Source organism: Desmodus rotundus, chromosome 7 (assembly GCF_022682495.2).
Source record: "Desmodus rotundus isolate HL8 chromosome 7, HLdesRot8A.1, whole genome shotgun sequence".
NCBI lineage: Eukaryota > Metazoa > Chordata > Mammalia > Chiroptera > Phyllostomidae > Desmodus > Desmodus rotundus.
The window spans coordinates 50,331,722-50,352,737 of record NC_071393.1 but is presented as its reverse complement, the minus strand read 5'-3'; the positions used below and the strand labels follow the sequence as shown (position 1 = coordinate 50,352,737).

Here is a 21,016-nt window from a genome sequence, read left to right as displayed (position 1 = left end):
AGTGTGCTGTTGCCTCTTGTGTGCCCCCCCCCACCAGGGACCTGTCCTGCAACCGAGGCATGTGCACTGATTGGGAGTTGAACCGGCAACCCTTTGGTTCGCAGGCCAGCTCTCAGTCCACTGAGCCATACCAGCCAGGGTGTGAGTAAGAGTTCTTGTTGCTGCACATCATTGTCAGCATTTGGTGTTGTCAGTATTTTGGATTTTAGCCATTCTAATTGTGTGTGGTGATATCTTATTATTTTAATTTGCAGTCACCTAGTAGCATATAATATTCATCCTTTTTATATACTTATTTGTCTTCTCTATATCTTCTTGGTGAGGTGCATGGTCATACCTTTTGCCCATTTCAGATTGGATCATTCGCGCTTTTTTGTTGAGATTTAAGAGTTCTTTGCATAGTTTGGATATCAGTCCTGTGTTAGAGGTGTGTTTTGCAAATATTTCTCCAAGTGGCTTATTTCATTCTCTTAACAGTGTCCTTCACAGAGCGGAAGATTTAAATTTAATGAAGTTGATTTTATCAATTTGTTTTTCATGGGTTGTACTTTTGATGTTGTATCTAAAAAGTCGCGACAAACCCAAGATTAGTTAGATTTTCATGTATGTGAAATATTCTAGGAGCTTTATCACTTTGTATTTTACATTTAGGTGTGTGATCTATTTTGACTTAACTTTTATAAAAGGTGTACAGCCTCTGCCTAGATTTATTTATTTTTTTGCATGCAGATGCCCTGTTGTCCCAGCACTGTGTTGAAAAACCATCTTTTTCTATTGAATTGCCTTTGCTCCTCTGTCAAAGATCACTTGCCTCTGTGTGGGTCTATTTGTGGGCTCTCTCCTCCATTGACCTATTTGTCTGTTCATTCACTAGCACCACACGGTCTTGATTATAATGGCTTTATACTAAGTCTGGAAGTTGGGTAGTGTCAGTCTTGTGACTTTGTTCTTCAGCATTTTGTCATCTATTCTGGGTCTTCTGTCTTTCTATATTAACCTTAAAAGGAGTTTATCAGTAGTCATACAAAAAAAACTTGTTTGGATTTTGATTGGGATTGCACTGAATCTATAGATCAAGTTGGAAGGAATTGATATATTTTTTAAATTATATTTTATTGATTATGCTGTTACAGTTGTCCCAATTTTCCCCCTTTGCACCCCTGCACCTGGTACCCTCCTTCCCTCCAGCAGTCCCTACCCTTAGTTTGTGTCTGTGGGTCCCGTGTGTAAGTTCTTTGGCTTCTCCCTTTCCTATGCTATTCTTAATATTCCCCTAATTTGTTCCTACCAATTATGCTTCTTAATCCCTGAACCATTTCCCCTCTTCTCCCCCTTCCCCTTCCAGGTGATAACCCTCTAAATGATCTCCATACCTATGATTCTGTTCCTGTTCTGATGGTTTAGTTTGTTTTTGTTTTTTAGATTCAGTTGATAGTTGTGAGTTTGTTGTCATTTTACTGTTTATAGTTTTGATCTTCTCTTCTTAGGTAAGTCCCTTTAACATTTCATATAATAATGGCTTGGCAATGATGAACTCTTCTAGCTTTACCTTGTCTGAGAAGCACTTTATCTGCCCTTCCATTCTAAATGATAGCTTTGCTAGATGGAGTAATCTAGGTTGTAGGTCCTTGCTTTTCATCACTTATAATAATTATTTCCAGCCCCTTCTTGCCTGTGAGGTTTCTTTTGAGAAATCAACTGATAGTCTTATGGGAACTCCTTTGCAGGCAACTCTCTTCTCTTGCTGCTTTTAAGATTCTCTCTTTATCTTTGACCTTTGGCATTTTAATTATGATATGTCTTGGTGTGGTCCTCTTTAGGTCCAACTTGTTTGGGACTCTCTGTGCCTCCTGTACTTCTATGTCTATTTCACTCACCAAGTTAGGGAAGTTTTCTTTCATTATTTTTCAAATAAGTTTTCAATTTCTTGCTCTTTCTCTTCTCACTCTCTCTTCTTATAGGCACCCCTATGATTTGGGTATTGGTAGGTTTAAAGTTGCTCCAGAGCTTATTAAGCCTCTCCTCATTTTTTAAAATTGTTGTTTCTTCTTTTTTTCTGGTTGAATGTTTATTTCTTCCTTTTGTTCCAAATCATTGATTTGTATCCTGTCTTCCATCCCTTCACTGTTTGTTCCCTGTATGTTTTTCTTTATTTCACTTTGTATAACTTTCATTTCTTCCTTTATTTTTCTGCCATACTCAGTGAGTTCTCTGAGCATCCTGATCCCCAGTGTTTTGAACTCTGCATGTGATAGGTTGGCTATCTCCGTTTTGTTTAGTTCTTTTTCTGGACTTTTGTTTTGTTCTTTCATTTGGGCCATATTTATTTGCCTCCTCAATTTGGTAGCCTCCCTGTGTTTGTTTCTATGTATTAGGTAGAGCTACTTTACTCCCTGTCTTAGTAGCGTGGCCTGTGTAGCAAGGGCGCCTATAAACTGTGTGGGGCAGAGCCTTTGTAATTACCAGGGCAAGGAAACTCACTCCACCACTTTGTGGTTCTGTGGGGAGGGGGGGTCTCTGAGAGAGGCCAGTGCTGCTACCTCGCTTCTGAACACTTACCTGGCACTAGTTTCATTTTCAGTCACTTCACCCTCTTCCTGTATTCAACTGGCACCCTTCCGGGCGCTACCCTGAGGTTTGCGTAGGTTCTAAGTCCTTGGGGGCCTTTTAAGTGGTGAAAATCTGGCAGTTTCTTCCACCGCCCCTACTCCCAGTGGTTTCTTCAGCCAGAGGTAGTGAGGATTTATCTTTCTGGTGCTGGAACCCTGGGCTGTGCAGCCTGGCCTGAGGCTGGGATTGCTCACTCCCATAGTATCCCTCTCTCCCATGGTATTTCTCCTGATTTTTATCCACCACATGTGAATGTGGGACCATCCATTTCACCGCCACCACTGCTTCTCCACACCATCCCACCTCTCTGCTCCATTTCTGCAACTCCACCCCTCCTCCCTGTCTGGATGAAGGTGGCTTCTTTAAATCCTGGGATGTCAGACTTCCATACAGCTCGGTGTTCTGATGGTTCTGGGTGTCACTTGTTTTTGAGGTCTGGTTGTAATTCTTTTCTGGTTGTATGAGGAGGTGAAGTTTGTGTACCTATACCTCCATCTTGACCAGAAAAAGAACTGATACCTTAGCGATATTGAATCTTCCTTTAAAGGGGTGTCTTGGGCCACATGTAGCCCACTATGGCTATGAATGCAGCCCAACACAAAACTGTAAGTTTTGTTAAAAAATGAAAGATTTTTGTGATTACGTGTCACAATGTATTTAATGTGTGGCCCAAGACAGCTCTTCTTCTTCTAGTATGGCACAGAGATGCCGAAAGGTTGGACACCCCTCCTTTTCATGTATATGTAGTATCTTTCTATTTATTTAGATCTTTGATTTATTTTTATCAGTTTTATAGTTTTCCTCATATAGATTTTGTCCATATTTTGTTAGTTTTATATCTCATTTCAAGTACCAATTGAACATTGCTGGTATATAAGAAAGTATTTTATCTGTTTCTTCTAAAAATTTTATAGATTTTCTTCTTTCGTTTAAATCTGTGACCCATTTTATTACACCAATGGTGTAAAGTTTAGTACATGGTTAATATGCACTTTTTACATGTAGATGTTCCAACAATTATTTGTTGGAAAAATAGCCTTCACTGAATTATTTTTGCACCTTTGGCAGAGATCACATGGCCAGATTTATTTGGGTTTATTTCTGGACTCCCTCATTAGTGTCTTTGACCCAGGTGTCTTATCTTTTGCCAGTTCCACGCTGTTGTGATTACTGTTGCTTGGCAGTAAATATTAAAGTTGGGTAGTGTGCTCTTCCCAGTTTTGTTCTTTCATTTCCAAATTGCCTTCGCAATTTTTGTTCCTTTGAGTTTTCATTTAACTTTTAGAATCATTCTGTCTATATCTGTAAAATATCCTGTTGTGATTTTAATTGGTGTTGCATTAAATATATTGATTGCTATGAGATCTTTACTATGTTGAATCTTCCTTCATGAACATGGTATGCCTCTGCATTTATTTAGATCTCGATTGCTTTCATCAGTTTATTTTTTAGCATACAGAATGGTTCATGTAGTTATGACTGCAAAAAGGATAAACATGATTACTTATATTGCAAGTCAGAGGATTAACTAACTAGGATGTCACTTTAGGGTGTAGCAGATGGTCTCTGAGTAGCTTGATGAGGAAAATGTTTGCTAAAGGCGACAACGTGTACCTAACCTATTTGCCATATGCACTAGGTTATTGGTAACATAAGGTCTTAGCCTCAGGAAGTTGCTAAATTTAAGGTCAGGGAATAATTCCAAAGCATTTTAATAAATACAGTACATATCCCTCTGCTGATAATATTTTCTTTTCAGTTCCTACATGCTAAGATGAAATTTGTAGGCTTTTCTCTGGATGACATGCAGTATAGTATCTATATGAGGAGTGTGTATATATGTTTCTGTGAAACATATGCAGTACTTTTTGCATGATATATTGTGTGTGTGCGCATGCATGAGATTGATAAGGTTTTCATACATTAGTATTATATTAATGCTAATATAAAATGAAAGTCTTGGTGCTGGTTCTGTAAAAGATTATTTGATGACTTTTGCTAGAAGGTAAATCATGCTACGTATTCTCTTTTTTTTAATGATACATTTTAAACTACTTACTATGGAAAATTGCAAATATTGAAGAGTAGAGAAACCACTGTGTACTCATTACCCAGCTTCAACAGTTATCCTTCAGGGTTCATGTTAGTTAATCTTATCTCATCTGTGCCCTCATATACTGCCTGTCCTGTGAATCCTGCTCTCCTCCCACCCCCAGTTCTCCATCTCTCACTCCCATCCCAGGACAACATTTATTAGTTAGTGTTACAAACACTTGCACTAGGACATTTGTTGTGTTTGATTGCTGCTTTGTAATATTTTTAATATATATGACAGGATAAGTCTCGTGAAGACCCTTTCTCTTCATTTTTTTGTTTTTGTTTCCCTTCATTATTTTACAATTTATAAAAGGTTTTCTTACATAATTAGTATTGTAAAATGTCAAGTTATTCATACAGCCAAGTTATTCATAAATCACAATTCATAAATTGTGATTTATATATATACATATATATATATACGCACACATCATAGAGATGTACTGAAAGAAGTAAAATTTTTATCTCTTAAAATAAAAGATCATCAGTATTTTTTTGAAATATCTCTTAAAAATTAACATCACACATTGCTTAATTTACTTAATATTTTGGAACACTGCACAATTATATTACTCTTAATATTATAAGTAATATTTTAATTCAGTTGATTTGCCATTTGGGATTTTTTAAATGTATTTTACAAAGTAGATTTTTAGTTATCATACCCTTCTAGGTCCTAAGAAACACTATAGTGTGATGAATAGAAGAGGTAGTGCAGTACTTAACATATAATTTATAGTTGAAATTATAATTTTATTTTAAAGTATATTTTATTGATTATACTATTACAGTTGTCCCATTTTGTTATTCCCTTTCTTCCCCTCCGCCCTGCACAACCCTTCCCTCCAGCATTCCCCCTGCCCCTTAGTTCATGTCCATGGGTCATACATATAAGTTCTTTGGCTTCTCCATTTCCTATACTATTCTTAACTTCCCCCTATTTTATGTCACCAATTACGCTTCTTATTCCCTGTAGCTTTTCCTCCTCATTCTTCCCCCTAACCCTCCCTACTGATAACTCTCCATGTGATTTCCATTTCTGTGATTCTATTTCTGTTCTAGTTGTTTGCTTAGTTTGTTTTTGTTTGTTATTTTTTAGGTGTAGTTGTTGATAGTTGTGAGTTTACTGTCATTTTACTGTTGATAGTTTTGATTTTATTTTTCTTAGATAAGTCCCTTTAACATTTCATATAATAAGAGTTCAGTGATGATGAACTCCTTTAACTTGACCTTATCTGGGAAGCACTTTATTTGCCCTTCTGTTCTAAATGAAAGTTTTGCTGGATAGAGTAATCTTGGATGCAGGTCCTTGCCCTTCATGACTTTGAATACTTCTTCCCAGCTCCTTCTTGCCTGAAACGTTTCTTTTGAGAAATCAGCTGACAGTCTTATGGGAACTCCTTTGTAGATAACTGTTTCCATTTCTCTTGCTGCTTTTAAGATTCTCTTCTTACCTTTAATCTTGGCTAGCTTAATTATGATGTGCCTTGGTGTGTGCTTCCTTGGGCCACACTTCTTTGGGACTCTCTGAGCTTCCTGGACTTGGATTTCTAGTTCCTTTGCCAGATTGGGGCAGTTTCCCTTCATTATTTTTGCCAATAAGTTTTCAATTTCTTGCTCTTCTGTTCTCTTTCTGACACTTCTGTGATTCACATGTTGGAATGTTTAAAGTTGTCCCAGAGGTTCCTAAGCCTTGTTCATTTTTTTGAATTCTTTTTTCTTGTATTCCAGTTGAATTCCAGTTGTATTCCAGTTGAAATGTTTATCTCTTCCTTCTGTTCCAAATCATTGATCTGGATACCCGTTTCCTTCCCTTCCCTGTTGGTTCCCTGTATATTTTTCTTTATTTCACTTTGCATAGCCTTCACTTCTTCCTTTATTTTACGAACATACTCAGTCATTTTTGTGAGCATCTTGATTACCAGTGTTTTGAACTGCATCTTTTAGGTTGGCTATCTCCTCGTCACTTAGTTCTTTTTCTGGAGTTTTGATCTGCTCTTTCATTTGCACCATATTTCTTTATCTCAGCACACCTGTTACATTGTAAGGGGCTGAGGTGTAGGTGTTCACCAGGGCGGAGCCACCCATGTGGCTGCATTGTGGTGCTGTATGTGGGGAAGGGGTCAGAGAGGGAACAATAACAGCTTCTTTGGCTCTCGCTCAGCATTCAGTCACTTCCCTGCTTCCCACAAGTGGATTGTGCCCTTTTGGGTGCTGATTCCCAGGTGGGCGTGTATGTTCTAGGATCTTGTGGGCCCCTCACATGGACTCTCCCATGAGACTGGGAGTTTCTCCCTCCACCACAACCCCCACAGAATTTTACAGCCAGAGATTTTGAGACTTTGGTTTTCCATGCTGGAACCCTGGGTTTTGGGGTCTCTCTCACTCCCCATTTGTTCCTCTCAGCTTATCACATGTGAATGTGGGACCTCCCATGTCCGCCAGCCACTGCCTTACCTGCCCCAGTCTGCCAGCTGAGGCCTTGTCACATGTCCTTGCCCCCCAGCTTCATGTCTTTGCCCCTCAACTCCTCCTACCAGTCTGGATGAATGTTTCTGTAACTCCTCCTTGGTTGTCAGGCTGACATACAGTTAGAGTATCTGGGAGTTTGGGTTGTTTTTTGTTTTTAAGTTGGTTGTTATCCTTCTTTTGATTGTGTGAGGAGACAAAGTATATCTACCTACACCTCTGTCTTGGCCAGAAGCTCTGAAATTATAATTTTAAATACAAGAAGAATGAAAGTGTTTATTGAAGGAAATTTCTCTATATATTTTGGTTTCCAATATTTTTCCTTTTCATACTGTACTTTTCTACCTTAACTGAAGAATGTGTATTTTAGGACCATAGTATTAAATAGTTTTCATTTAGCTTGTTTTCAAATAGAATACTTTCATGAAGCTTTGGCCCTGATCGAGTGGCTCAGTTGGCTGGGCATTGTCCCGCAAAGCTGAGGCTCATGGGTTCAGTTCCTGGTCAGGGCATATGCCTGGGTGGCAGGTTTGGTCCTGGTCAGGTGCATGCGAGAAGCAACTGATTGATGTCCCTCTCACTCCCTTACCCTTTCTGTAAAATAAATAAGTAAATAAATAATTTTTAATAAGAAAGAAATTACAAGCTTTGTAGTTCCTCAGATAACTGAGGCTGATGACTCTGACTTTTCTTTGTGTTGAATAAGAAATTAGAGCTGTAAGCCTAACATTTATTTTTCTCTCTTTAAAGATTTTGTTTCTAGTAATTATATTTTGCAACCAAGAAGTTGTTTTATCATTACATGTTAAAAGTAAAATGCATAGGAATGGTTAGATACTTTAATCTTAGCAGATTGTATACACATTGTAGTAATTATGTAATGTGTGAATTGCTATCAGATGTTCAAAATGAAAAGTATAACTTTTTATTAGAGTATATTGATTTTAAGATATATACTTGTTGATAAAATCTGTTAGTACGCAATATGATGTATGATGTATTAAGACCATGTATGATTATTTTTATCTTATTTTAGATTGACGTTTTCTGATTGCTGTTGTCTGATTTTATTTTAAACCATCACTCATACGGGTTGTCATTACATATCCACTTAACTTTCTCTAATACTGTTCTGTTGTTGTTTGCCAAGAACTTCATTTGGTTGTATGGAAATGTGAGCCTTTGTGGGAAGGAGTGTGTGGCGTTGCGTCAGAACTTGGCACCCACATGAATCTTAAGAAAACAGGCTGTTTGTTCCCTAGAGAAACTATTCCATGAGCTGACTTTGTTTTTATATTTTGTTCTGTGCTAGATTAAGTGATTTAGTTTAGCTTGGCCTAGGGCAAAATATTTTAGGACATTTTAGAAACTCATGTATCTAATAACTCTCTGAAAATAATATTAGTTTTAAAGTGTTACTTTAAAAAAATACCTCAGTAGACTATGCAATGCCATACTCATCCTCAAAGTGTTGTTTGTAACTGGCACTGAAAATTGTTGCAGTATTCCAAGTGGTATATTGCATATTGTGTTGAAAAAGCCATGCATTTTAAATACCAAATACTGTTTCCCCTTAATTTGATGTCCCTGTGAACTTCAGTGACAGGGAAGGAACACGTTTTTCGATAGTAGTTTCTCGATTACTAGAGCGTAGGGAACTCTGTGACAAACATGCACTACTGGCATAACATAGAGCCACTCGGTGTATTGTGAGCTTTTAAACACCGGAATCCTAGACACTGAGACGGGATGTAAACAATCCCCAGTTGAACAGCAAAAAAAGTGATTGCTGTAAGAACTATTTGCTTAGTTCTCAGGAAATTCAGTCATTTTTAACTTTTATTTGAAAAAATTCCTGCCATATATTAGTTTAATTTAAACGTTTCCCTGTACTTAAAGCAAGTAAGCAAGGAAACAACCATACAAAGTATAAATATGAAAGGTTAATTAGACAATAATAATTTTTCAGGGTTTCAAGAGAGTCATAGATTACTTCCTTTCGTTCATTTTGGATCTCTCAGATGTAATTGGCTTCCATCAAAGTTTTCTGCTCAATTCCAAAGTTATTAATACATACTTAATTATTAAATTAAAAATAATACATGGTTAAAAAAAGTCAAATTATGCTGATATATATAAACTGAAATGGAGATGTTTTCCTCATTCTGTCACTCCACCTCATGTCTTAGGCTGTTTCTTCCTAGTAACCACTGGTAATAGTTTCCAAAGTATTGTTCTCAGTAAAAATACTGTTCAGTCGTGTATGCACGTATAAGTATAATTTTACTTTTTTCTATTTTCAGTTTATCCATATTCCTTGCCTATATTGTTTTGCTGAAAGACATATTTTGGGTAGGAAATTCATTTGTCTTTTCACCATTTTTCTATCAAGCTCCTATAATAGTGTCTGACACACAATATATTGGTGCTTAACAAGTGCTTATTGAAAGAATCTTCCACACGTAGTGTGTATTTCTTGCATTTCTTGTATTTTATTTGACCGGTTTTCGATTGGTGAACATTTATGTTAGGTCTGGTTTTTTTGCTAGTCATCTGCCTGTCCATCTATCTGTGTGTCTAGCACATACGTACTGAGTACTTACTGTATGCCAAACACTCTGCTAAGGATGCAGGTGAAGAAAATCAAGGGTCCTGCTTTCATGTAACACTGCTTGTACATAGTTGGCTGAGATATATCTAAAACAATGAAATAAACTTGGAAAAAATTAGTTTCCTGAAGGCAGTAGCGTAGATAATGTGATGAGAAAGGAATTTCTACTTTACTGGGATGGCCAGGCAAGACCTTTTTGAAGAGATCATTTTTGAGCAAGACCTAAAATGGTGAGAAAAATCATGTACAGATCTAGAAAATATGAATCTGGGCAGAGGGAATAGTAAGTGTAAAAGTTGTAAGGCAAGAAAAAAGCTTAGTGAGTTCAGTGAACAGAAAAATGTTCAGTATTACTAGAGCAGGATATATACTGCTTTAATGAGTATCTCTGTGTGTTAAATATGTTGTGCATAGTTTTCTAAATATTTTTAATAGTGGAACTAAGGGATCCAATAGTATATGTAGCTTAAAATTGAGAGCTGAGGTGTGGGGCCACTCTTATCCCTTATCCTTTCTCTCTAAACCTCCTCTTGCTTTCCCTGGTTCTGAGGAGCTGGGATTGTCTGGAGCTTGGTAGGGAGTGAGTGGGCTGTGATGTGGGGCACAGTGAGTAGGATTCTTTTGGGAGAGAAGGTGGTGCCAAGGACTATGAATGTTTCAGAGACTTTTGTCTATTAAGATGAAAATCCAGTAGTAGAACATATATCTATGTATTGTTTATGTTATGTGGTAAAATATTTGCCTCCCCTTTGGCCTTTTAATGAAATCATTTCAATGCAGAAATTATCAACATTTCCTAATCTAGGAAGTATGAAATTTGGAGGTTTTAAGAGTTATAGTTGGATATGAGGCAGTATTATGATTTCTAGTTTGACACTATCGGATTCAATTTGCACAAATGTGTGATTAAAATAAGGAGGCATTAGGAAAAGAAAATGCCGAGAATCAGAGTCAGCCAAAAACCTTTGCCGTCATAATGTGACTTTGTGGAAGGAGGTAGGAATAGCATCTCAGATTTAAAATAAATTTTAAAAGATCCTGAGTGTCGTTACATTGGGGAATGAAATCCCATTTTTGAATGCCTCTTATCAAAAAAGCGTTTTATTTTGAAAGATAAATGGCGGGAATACCTATACATTTTTAGGCAAATTTGAAATTTTAGACTTGGTCTAAGAACAAATTTTGTTTCATGTTGTGTTTTACTGCTAAGTAAACTAGGAGACTAGTTTACTGCTAGGAGACTTGTGACTAGTTTACTTGGCAGTAAACTAGTCACATTGAGAGCATAGAGAGTTTTGTTTAAAATTTTTCAATCTACATTTTTTTGACAAGATGAAGTGACAAAATTTTGGCAGATATATTCCCATGTACTTACAGAGAGAGGAATATGTGGTTTCCTTAATAACTCTTTTTTCTTTTTTTTCCTACATAACAAGACTCACTTCCTTAGAGAATTAAAAACAATTTGGAATGAGGTCAGGAATCTGTGATGGAGATTTTAATTTAATAGATGCTAATATGGTATGTCTGTTATGTTAAAGATTTTCTTTTTCTTTTTTAACATGGATAATTTTTTTCCCCAACAGCTTGTAAATAAACTTTAGTTGGAAATCAATTTTACTTTGTTACTTGAACCTGGCATACATTAATAATGGTTAAGCAATTAACTTTTATTTTGTCTGTGTTGTAATAAGTTAGCATTTTAATTAAGAAAGCCTAATTTATCTGATGTTTACTATCAAATCATCCCACTAGTTTAAATGTGAATATGTAATTTTTTATTAAAACAAGATATTGATATTGAGTGTAACAAAACAAATAAGTATTTTATTGGTCTTAATCCTTTGTCCTAAAATGAATAGAAATGTAAAATATGTTGCATGTTTACAGAAATCTTCTATTCCTTTTACAGTATGTAGGTACATAAGTTGTAATTACTTCACTCATTAGAACATCTAGTTTTCGCTTGACAATATGCAAATGTGCCATTAAATCTGTTTTTTAAGATTTTTCCAGTTTAATGTTAGAATCCAAATTCATAAAGAGTTGGAAAAATGAGATGTCTGAGCTATAGGATTCACAGGGATTTCATATGAAGCCTATTTAATCAGGATAACACTGTTATTAATATTCATAATGTCAGCTGGAACACAAATGACAGACTATGGAGCCTAAAAATTTTTCTGGGTGAATTTATTAAAAGTAGCTTAAAAAATTAATGGAATTTAAGTTAGTGAATATGAAAATCTTGTGTTAGCACAAAAAAATCTCTATTAGAACTTTCTTTAAGATCATTTTGCATTGATGTCTTTTGACAGATTTCATTGGTACTTAAGGAAGAAAGATGCACGAATGGCCATTTAATAGGATTTAAACACATTGGCACATTAATTTTTACATGAATAATAAGTACGTTCCAAAAGCAATTAACTTACAGTGTACAAGATATGAATTGAAAAATAAGACTGTGACATCAAGGGCAAAGCAAATGTGCTGTACATTTTAAACTTAGTGGGAGGACTTTTTAATATTTTGATTTATTTGCATAGTTTGCATAGGGTATGACTTAGAATATGGTTATTTTAATGCATTAGAAAGCGTATCAGAAGGGCGTAATGCTCCCTCCCTCCCCCAAAATATTAGTAATGTTAAACATTGTCTTCTGCAAGTACCATTTGCATTAATTGGAGAATTAAACATTTGTTGTGTTACTAGTAATATTTGAGAATATGTTCAATTTTGCAGAAAGTCAAGGGATGATTCTGCTTGTTAGTACTACAAATACTAACACAGACTTACTGGTTACAGCGTAACTTAAATGTATCATAAGTGAGCTTCTTACAGTTTAATGAGTTTAGTTAAGAACCATCTCAGTAGTATACTAGTGAATTTGGTCTCTATTTTAGCCTAATAAAGTAAAATGTTGGGGATGGCTTTTCCTTACGGTTAAAATATTCTTATAATGACATCATACTAGTGTTATAGTTTTTTTTATTATGAAGTTCGTTAAAAACAATTTTAGATCATTACAGTCACAATAAGGAGCATTATTTTTCTTGAGAATTTTAGTGCTTATAAAAGCATAGTTTAGTTACTCTCTGTAGCAGTGCACTGAGGGTTCACCAGTGAGAAAATATAGGCATTGGTCTGGCAGTCCGGATGGGTACTAGAAGTTTCATTTGCAGTCTGTCATATTACATATGAATGATTAGGTTCATTAGACATACAAGTATACCCTGGTATGTTTTACAGTTTATATTTAAAGTTTGATTGGAAAAAGTTTTACCTAATTACCAGGATGTGTAGAAATTATCATAATATAATATATGCATTAATTTTTTGTATGAGGAGTTCAATCAAAATGATACATTGGCCATTATTATTTCTCCTAGTGGCCTTTTAAAAATTAGGTTTCGGGCAGTGGGTAGTTTTGTTTTCAGCTCTGAGACATTCACTTATATGGCCAGGAGAGGGCAGCATTTTTCTATGTCAGCTCCATGAAAAGAATTAGCCCTGCTTAGACTGTCAATGTTTCTTGTAATTACTCCCAGTATATTTGTTGCTTGCTTATGAATTAACTTGCATTTATGGAACTAAATCATTCCAATCATTTAATTACACCTGAGGAGCTGAACTATAATTGCTTGCTTCCAACTAGGATCTGATATGGCTTGAGCAGTATTAATTTGGTGTTTACTTTTCTGAGTGCTAAAAGCATTAAAATGATTGTGCAATGGGATTACATTTTACTAATTGCTGGCATTCATTAGCTGGGTAAATGATGAGGAAGAGTGACTGTATATTACAGAGGGATAAAATTATGGTTTTAAATAGTATATTACTAAGTACATTAAGGCCTGTAAGACATGTTTTAAAATACTCCAGAGGTTATTAAAGACTGTATTTTCTACATGTCTTGCTATATGAATCTCTTATTAAAAGACTGCAATTATTATTAACCTTTTTGGGCAATATGTAGGGAAATGGCTTCATTGACTAGAACATATTTCTTTGATATTAATAACTTCCTATATTTTCAGCTAATCCAAAAGTAAATGAGGAACTTAGAAACGATTGCCAACTCCAGATCAACATATTTAGAGAAAATTGGAAAAGGAGAAGCTTCCTACAGCTTTATTTGAGGACTTTTTGAAGAATGCAGAGTTCTAGCTGTGAGGTAAATCTAATTTCGTTCTGCCTAAAAGCGTGCACAAAAAACGACTTGCATAGCTTCTGTCATGTTTATCGTGAAATCAAATGCAAGAGAGAAATGCTCATAATTCCAGAGTTGATGATAGTCTTTATGTGTTTTTAAAAAATTGAAAAGCATTTTTTATTATACTTTCACAAGTATAACATATGAAAATGTACACTGTAAATTTAAATTAATAAATTTGATATTTTTGGTATGAAGTGTGTGACAAATAGGCTAGAAATTTTACTTTTGTTATATTATTGAAGTTATAATTGGAGAAGACTTAAGTTAAATAAATTAAATGGTTCTCTAAGCAAATGAGCAAGAATGTCGAGAAGCTTAACCTGAACTGTATTTACTAAAATATAAGTATGAAGAAAAGAACTTTTTTCTGAGAAAAAAGATTTAATTTTACCTGTTGAAATGATCAGTTAATTGTCCCATTTTAAATGTTTTAGAAAACCATTTATCCTGTAAATTCTCTTTTAAATAAAGGTAAGGCTTAGGTGTGTTCTGATATATTGTTTTAAGTTTATTTATCTAGAGTTGGCTTTATTTTAGCTTCAAGTCTTGGAGCAAAACCCAGAGACATTGCCAGAGCAAACAAGAACAGAAGTACAAATGGACGACTGGTCAAAAGGTAAGGACTTTTAAGGTATTAATACCCAACCCCAGGTGTTGAGCTAGTTCAAGGCACTGAATGAAGTGTGTTTGTTCTAACCAGTATATTAGACAGGGGCAGACAAACACACGCACCCACACAAAGACAGAGGCACACACAAAGACACCCACACACTGCAAGGAGACACAAAGAATGACGCACGGAGAAAGAGACACACACAGAGGAAGAGATACTGAGGGAAAAAGAGGGAGACAGACACACAAGGAAAGAGAAAGAATCACACAAACACACAAAGCAGTAGAAATTGAGGAGACCAGGGGAGAGATGCATAAAGTCAGGTGCACTCAGAGAGAAACAGAGATGCAGACTCACCAAGGGAGACACCACACTCAAGTAGGAAGACAGAAACGCATGCATGTACAGATGTACTCACAAAAACACGCACACCCAGATTCAGAGAAACCAAAGTAAGAGACAGTGAGAGACAGAGACGTAGAATAAGAGAGAGAGAGAGAGAGAGAAGATGCTGAGAGAGAGAGAGGCATCTGTATACACAAAGACACACTCAGGAAAAGACACCCACAGAGGCAAGAGGCATAGAAGATAGACACACATACAGAGAGCGAGACCGACGTGTACACACACAAACAGAGAAACAGACCAAGACACATACAGAGCAGAGATGCATGTAGAGACACGTGCACACCCGGAAGGAAGCAGCCACAGAAAGATGGAGTCAGAGGGGCCAGTGAGAAGGAGAGCAGCAGAGACACGCAGAGGTGTGCAGGCGAAGAAAGAGAAAGACACTCCAAGACAGAGACAGAGACATGGGGCGAGACAGAGAAAAAGATGCACACATATGCATATGCAGAGGGAGGGAGCAGTCAGGCACAGAAACTCGCTCTGAAAGACAGACTGAGAGATGGCCTGAAAAAGAGAGGGAGAGAGAAAGAGATATGAAGGCCGCCTCTGTCTGTCTATAGAGCAAAATAGAGCCATTGAGAGAGGTTTTTTAATTACTAGCTTTTTAATTGAGGTCTCTCACAGTTAAAATGTTGCAAAGCTGGGATCCTTGCAAAATGGATAGTGAATATAGTGTTACATATACTCCAAAGCTTAAACCTTGTGTACATTGTTTTTATTTTCTCTCATTTGAATTTAAAAAATAGGATTATTACCAACACATTACACATACCCCTCATTTTTGATTCCCTTTTCCCAACAGGGATCCTTTTCACCATGTATCAACTGTTATCTTTTTCAGAAAGTTAAAGGCCATTTGGGGGGATTTAAGTATCCCTTTTTCTGATTTCTACATTTGTTTTTGATTTATATACTGTTATAAATTTTCTTGTACTTTATGCCTACCATTAGCAACTTTTCTTATGTGATTTTAGGCTACTTGTTAGGAGATTAGAATCCTGATAACTGGAATATGTACAAGGTAGTATCAAGTAAGGTAGTTAAAAGTTTTTAATATAAAATTAAATGTTTTTGTAAATGGACTTTGTGACACTTAGTTTTGGTCTATTCTCTTTATATTCAAGTTTGTGATAAGGGTACATAGGTGTGAAACTGGGAACTAATTTGTTATAGCTCTTTTTATTCACTCATGCAAATAAACAAGCAAACAGTCTTCTTTTGAAGAGCTCAAAGCATTTTACTCAATTTATGTACAAAATACGAAAAGAGGAAGTAAATGATGATGTCCCCGTTACTCAGGTTCCCTACTCAGAGGTCGCGTTGCTGTGAAAAGTCATGTTGTGCAAATTATAGACAAACAGACCTTTAAGCCAAAGGAATTATTTTTAATATATCTAGGGAGAGAGAGGCTGTGGAGGAAATGCTTCTCATAAACGTAGAATAAGCCAGAAAGATGCAAAGGAAGGGAGGTGCTGAAGCCATAGGACCCTCAGGAAAAGGACGGTTTTAGGGTAAAGACGTGGCTGCACAGTGTGCACCAAACAGACTACAGTGGATGCGACTAAAGCATCGTTAAGAACATTTTCATTTCTGTAGGCATGTTTTTGACATTAGAGATAGGAATAAGACACTTACATATTTTACAAAGAGCCTGTAATGAAACATTATTAAGAAGTAAAATTAAACAGGTAAATGTAATGTCTTTTGAGTATAGTGGTAACTCATATGTGCAAACTAGTGAAGTCTACATGGTCATTTCCACAATGTCAAGGGTCACGGGCTTTATCGTGCAGCACAACCGCTTCAAAGTGCTCTTACGCAAATGTTCAAGTCTACTCTCACAGTTATTTCACTTAATGTTATTTCACTTATTTTTGTAAAATTGAGCTAAATTAAAAACTTCTACTACATGGATTTGCTTATGTGTCATCTTACAAATTTCATTATAAGAAGTGCTAAAGTGGTTATTCTTTTCCTAGCTTTACTGTAAAAACATTGCTGAAATATCGGAAGTCAAAGAATTGACGAGGTATATAATGGTAACAGATACAATGATTTATGTTTTTCTTTGGTTTTGTCATTAAAGATAGTTTGGAAAATGCAAAGCTGAGATGGGTAGGTCGGATGGGTGAAGACCTACAAAACATGCCCAGGTTTCTTTAGGTGGTTAAACAAACAAACCTGAATGAAGGGAATTTTCAGCTGATGGAAGCAACATGTGAGTGGATAAATGTGTGTTGCCAAGTGAACATTAGTAACATCTTCTTGCTTCTTAAGAAGTAAATGCTGTTTTGCCTTTTTGTGAAAATTTTTTCTTTCAAGATTATTTCTTCCTGCTTTTTAAGAAAAAAATGAGAGGTCCTAATCAAAGTGTATATGTAACGTCAGCCTTCAGTCAGCCTTCAGAAAGAATGATTTGTTACGTGATTGGTTGTTTAGCCCTTTTCAGCATTTACTTATTTACTTAACTGTATAAGAAAAAAGACATGGGGGTCAAAAATCTCTTATGAGTAATTAATTAAAATGGTATAAAAACTTTGTGCATGTTTCTGACATTAAATCTGGGGGTATTTTATTAAATGAGAAGAAACATTGTTTAGTGTTCTATGGTACACAACGGTCCATTGGAAATAGCTTACATTTTACTTATGAATAAGTGTATATGCCGTAAGTATACATAACTACAGTAGTATAGGCAAATACGAGGTCTGGGTGCTAGTTAAACATAGAATATTGTAAAACATATTTAAGTGTAGAACCTTTAGGGGTCAGTGTTCCCTAAGAAAGGTTAAAAAAGGTTACTGTGCCTACCCAAATTAAATATTAAGTCTGCTCTACTTTAAATATTTCCTGCCAATTGAAGGTACGAATCATACAGCTTGAACAAAGGTTTTTAGACAAAAATCTTTCAATATTATGATTTCTTCAAAGTTATGTTTAGGTTTTTAATTTTAGTAACATATTTAATATGTATTTTATGTTACAGAGTTATTTTCACTTAGGTATTATCTCAGTTTAAATATAATCATTTTAATACTATTTTCTGTTAAGCTAAAAAGTAAGCATAATTCTAAGTCATACTCATTTATAATTTGAGATGAAAAACTACCTCTAGAACTGCTTACATTAATTGAGTCCTTACATGTTGTGTTTTATTGGAGGCTAGCAAATATCAGAAAAATCTTATCTTGCTGAATTTAGGTAAAAAGCAAATGTCCTCTTTATTTTCAAATTGCACTAGCAATTACCTTTTGTAGCCATGATTCTTATGGTTTTTCTACCATACAAAATAAATAACTAAGACTAAAACATAGCAAAAGGTAACTTGGTAAGTAAGTGGCTTACTCGTTTCTCATTGAGTCAGAATACTGGTTGTCTCTGCTTGGCATTTGCAACCTGTGTGCCACCGGCAGTCTCCCCTGTTACTGTTTCATTTATCTTTCTGTGTTCTCAACTCTGTTCTTTTCACCTTCTGTCCAGCTGCTGTTCTGTAACTGAATTATATCTGAAACTATTTCATGATTTGCAAGCATTTTATAAAAGAAGACATCTGTAGGAAAACATCTAGCAGGCTTTGAATATCAGCCAGGGCTGATGATGGTTTTTGCAGATGGAAAGAAAAGGTTGTTGGCATATTTCACAGGGCCTAAATAAATGGTGGCAGTTTGGTCACTGTTATTTCATCCTGTTGTGAAAGTAGGTATAAAAAAAAGTTGTAAAGGCATTAGGAAACATAAACAACAGTATTTGAAATAGTTATTATTAGTTTTATGAGATGTTTGTTCTCTTCAAATATAATGCTCACAGACCATTATCAGAAACTTGATTTTTTTGAAGTAGGATAGCTCACATTTAGTGTATTTATGTTTAATACAGTAGACTATAAAATCAATAATATTTATTTAGGGCAAAATCTAATTTTACTTGTATTGAAATCCCAATTGCAATAAAAATCTTCAGACCTTTTCCTTTGGGCAAGTGTGAATTTAAAGATGCATTTTTAAAATTTTCCATATGCCATCAGAGGAGTTAAAAAATAACTTTTCAGAGGTCTGATTAAATTTGCCATTCATCTCTGAACTTAATCTAACTTTATAGTAGAGTGCTTGCTAGCTTCTTGTACATGACCACGTTGAATATTTGAAAGAGTGGTTTTAGGGCTGCTAGCAGGTGGCCAGCAAGGACAGATACATTTCGAGAGGAAATGCCAAGGCAGCTCTTAAAAGAATGATTGAGGCTATATTGTTTTATTTATAAAAATTCTCTTTAAATAAATTTATTAAAGTAAGTGAGATTCTAAGTGTCTTTATTTGTAAGCTTGATATGAGTGATTCTGATACTGCTCTTAGCCTCAGTAGGAAAGGGGAATGAAAAAACAAATGTTTACAAGGGCAACTTAGTTTTCTAACTGGCTGTAAAGTTTGTTATGAACTGTATTTTGACATTTATCATTTCTTACACAAATCACATTTGTAAATATATGCCAAAGTTATATGTTTGGCAGTTTTTAAAATAGATTTTATTTATAGAGCCGTTTGAAGTTCACAGCAAAATTGAGCGAAAAATACAGAGTTCCTGCCATACACCCAACTCCTTAAGCTTCCATACACACAGCCTCCCCGCTATCAACATCCCCACCGCCATGGGGCAGGCGCTGCGTTCCGGGAACCTGCCCATCAATCCTTGAGAGGGGGAGCATTTGTGAGGTGATAGGAATCTTTATTTCTTTTTATTAAATTTAGAGTGTTTTAAATTAGGTCAGCCTATACTGTTCATGTAGAATTCTTACTCTACCTTTGTTGCTTTATTATTTTATAAAAATAATAATTGCTAAGGAGAATAAGCATGAAAAATGGCAAATTTATCTTTTAATAGAACCACTTCTCACCTATTTCTATACTGTCAATATGATCTTCTCTTTGGACAACCTGTGACTATTTCTTTGATTTATGGAAATCCAACTCTACTTTCAGTATGCAAGCTCTTTCAAATTTATTTGTGGCCACAAAAATATGAATATTTTTTGAAATAGAAGAAATAGTACATGGACTTTTCAAAAGTTTTTGCTGTGTTTTAAGTTCTTTATCCTTAAGATGCTGAGCTCTTTGATAAAAGTCCTCACTCATTTCCGGCTGTGGCTCCTTCGCGCCAGAGCACTTCCTGGAGCACATGTTTACAATACAGACGTCGATGTGGCACTGAATCTTCAGTTTTCTAGAAATCAGAATTTCAGTTTGGTTGAGGCGAGTGTTGTGCCCTCCACAGTGACTCTCTATGGCACTTTTAGCGCCTTTACTATAAAGTCCTGAGTGTACACTGGCGTTTTGTTGATTTTGCAGGTCCGAACTGACCTACACATATAGACCGAATTTATGGCCATTTACACAGATGGCCCACGTCGACTGGCTGTAGAGTGGGACTAATGTGACTGCATTTACTCACTACTTCAGTTTTTAAGTAAATTTGATCATTGAATAAAATACTTAGGGGGAGTTACCAGATACTCCAAGTGTGTGTGTGGGTCTGTGTGTATGTGTTAATTAAAACTTACCATGTAGGGCAATATTTTCATCTTCTGGGGAAAAGTTTTAGATATAGTTTTTCTTTGTTTTGTCTTTTGGGTTTTTATTTTTTCTTGGGTTTTATAGAAAAGCAAACAGAACAATTCAGACTATAAAATTTTGAAATTGGTTTCATAGAATTTTGTAGTCTAAATGATTGAATTAAAAATATTCTAATCTGTAGCTTTTGGGTAAAATTGATAATGTTTCGGCAAATGGTAAAACTGGGCTGACAATGTATGACAAAAAGTAATCATTTTAGAAAATTTTATTTGGACTTTCATTTTTACTTTTTGAGTGATTCGAGCCTTTACACATTGAAACTTTTTGGTACTTTAAATTCAGGATGCTAGTGGGTAAAAAGTTCAAAGTAATCAGTTCATATTGATAAAATTATACTTGTAGAGATAGTGTTAGTTTTTGCAAAT

General features: G+C 35.5%; 1 protein-coding gene across 3 annotated transcripts in view; it reads left to right on the top strand.

The window, feature by feature from the left end:
- MIPOL1 (mirror-image polydactyly 1) overlaps positions 1–21,016 on the top strand; it is a 288,774-nt gene that overhangs the window by 31,781 nt on the left and 235,977 nt on the right. For 2 of the 3 annotated variants that reach the window (XM_024551296.4, XM_053927699.2), the window contains exons 2-4: positions 11,224–11,308; positions 13,828–13,964; positions 14,544–14,622. In XM_024551296.4, the coding sequence (XP_024407064.2) occupies positions 13,944–13,964; positions 14,544–14,622 (100 nt within the window). In that variant the 5' untranslated portion in view covers positions 11,224–11,308; positions 13,828–13,943. The remainder of the gene's footprint in view (positions 1–11,223; positions 11,309–13,827; positions 13,965–14,543; positions 14,623–21,016) is intronic. The other variant, XM_024551295.4, reaches the window with a different exon arrangement.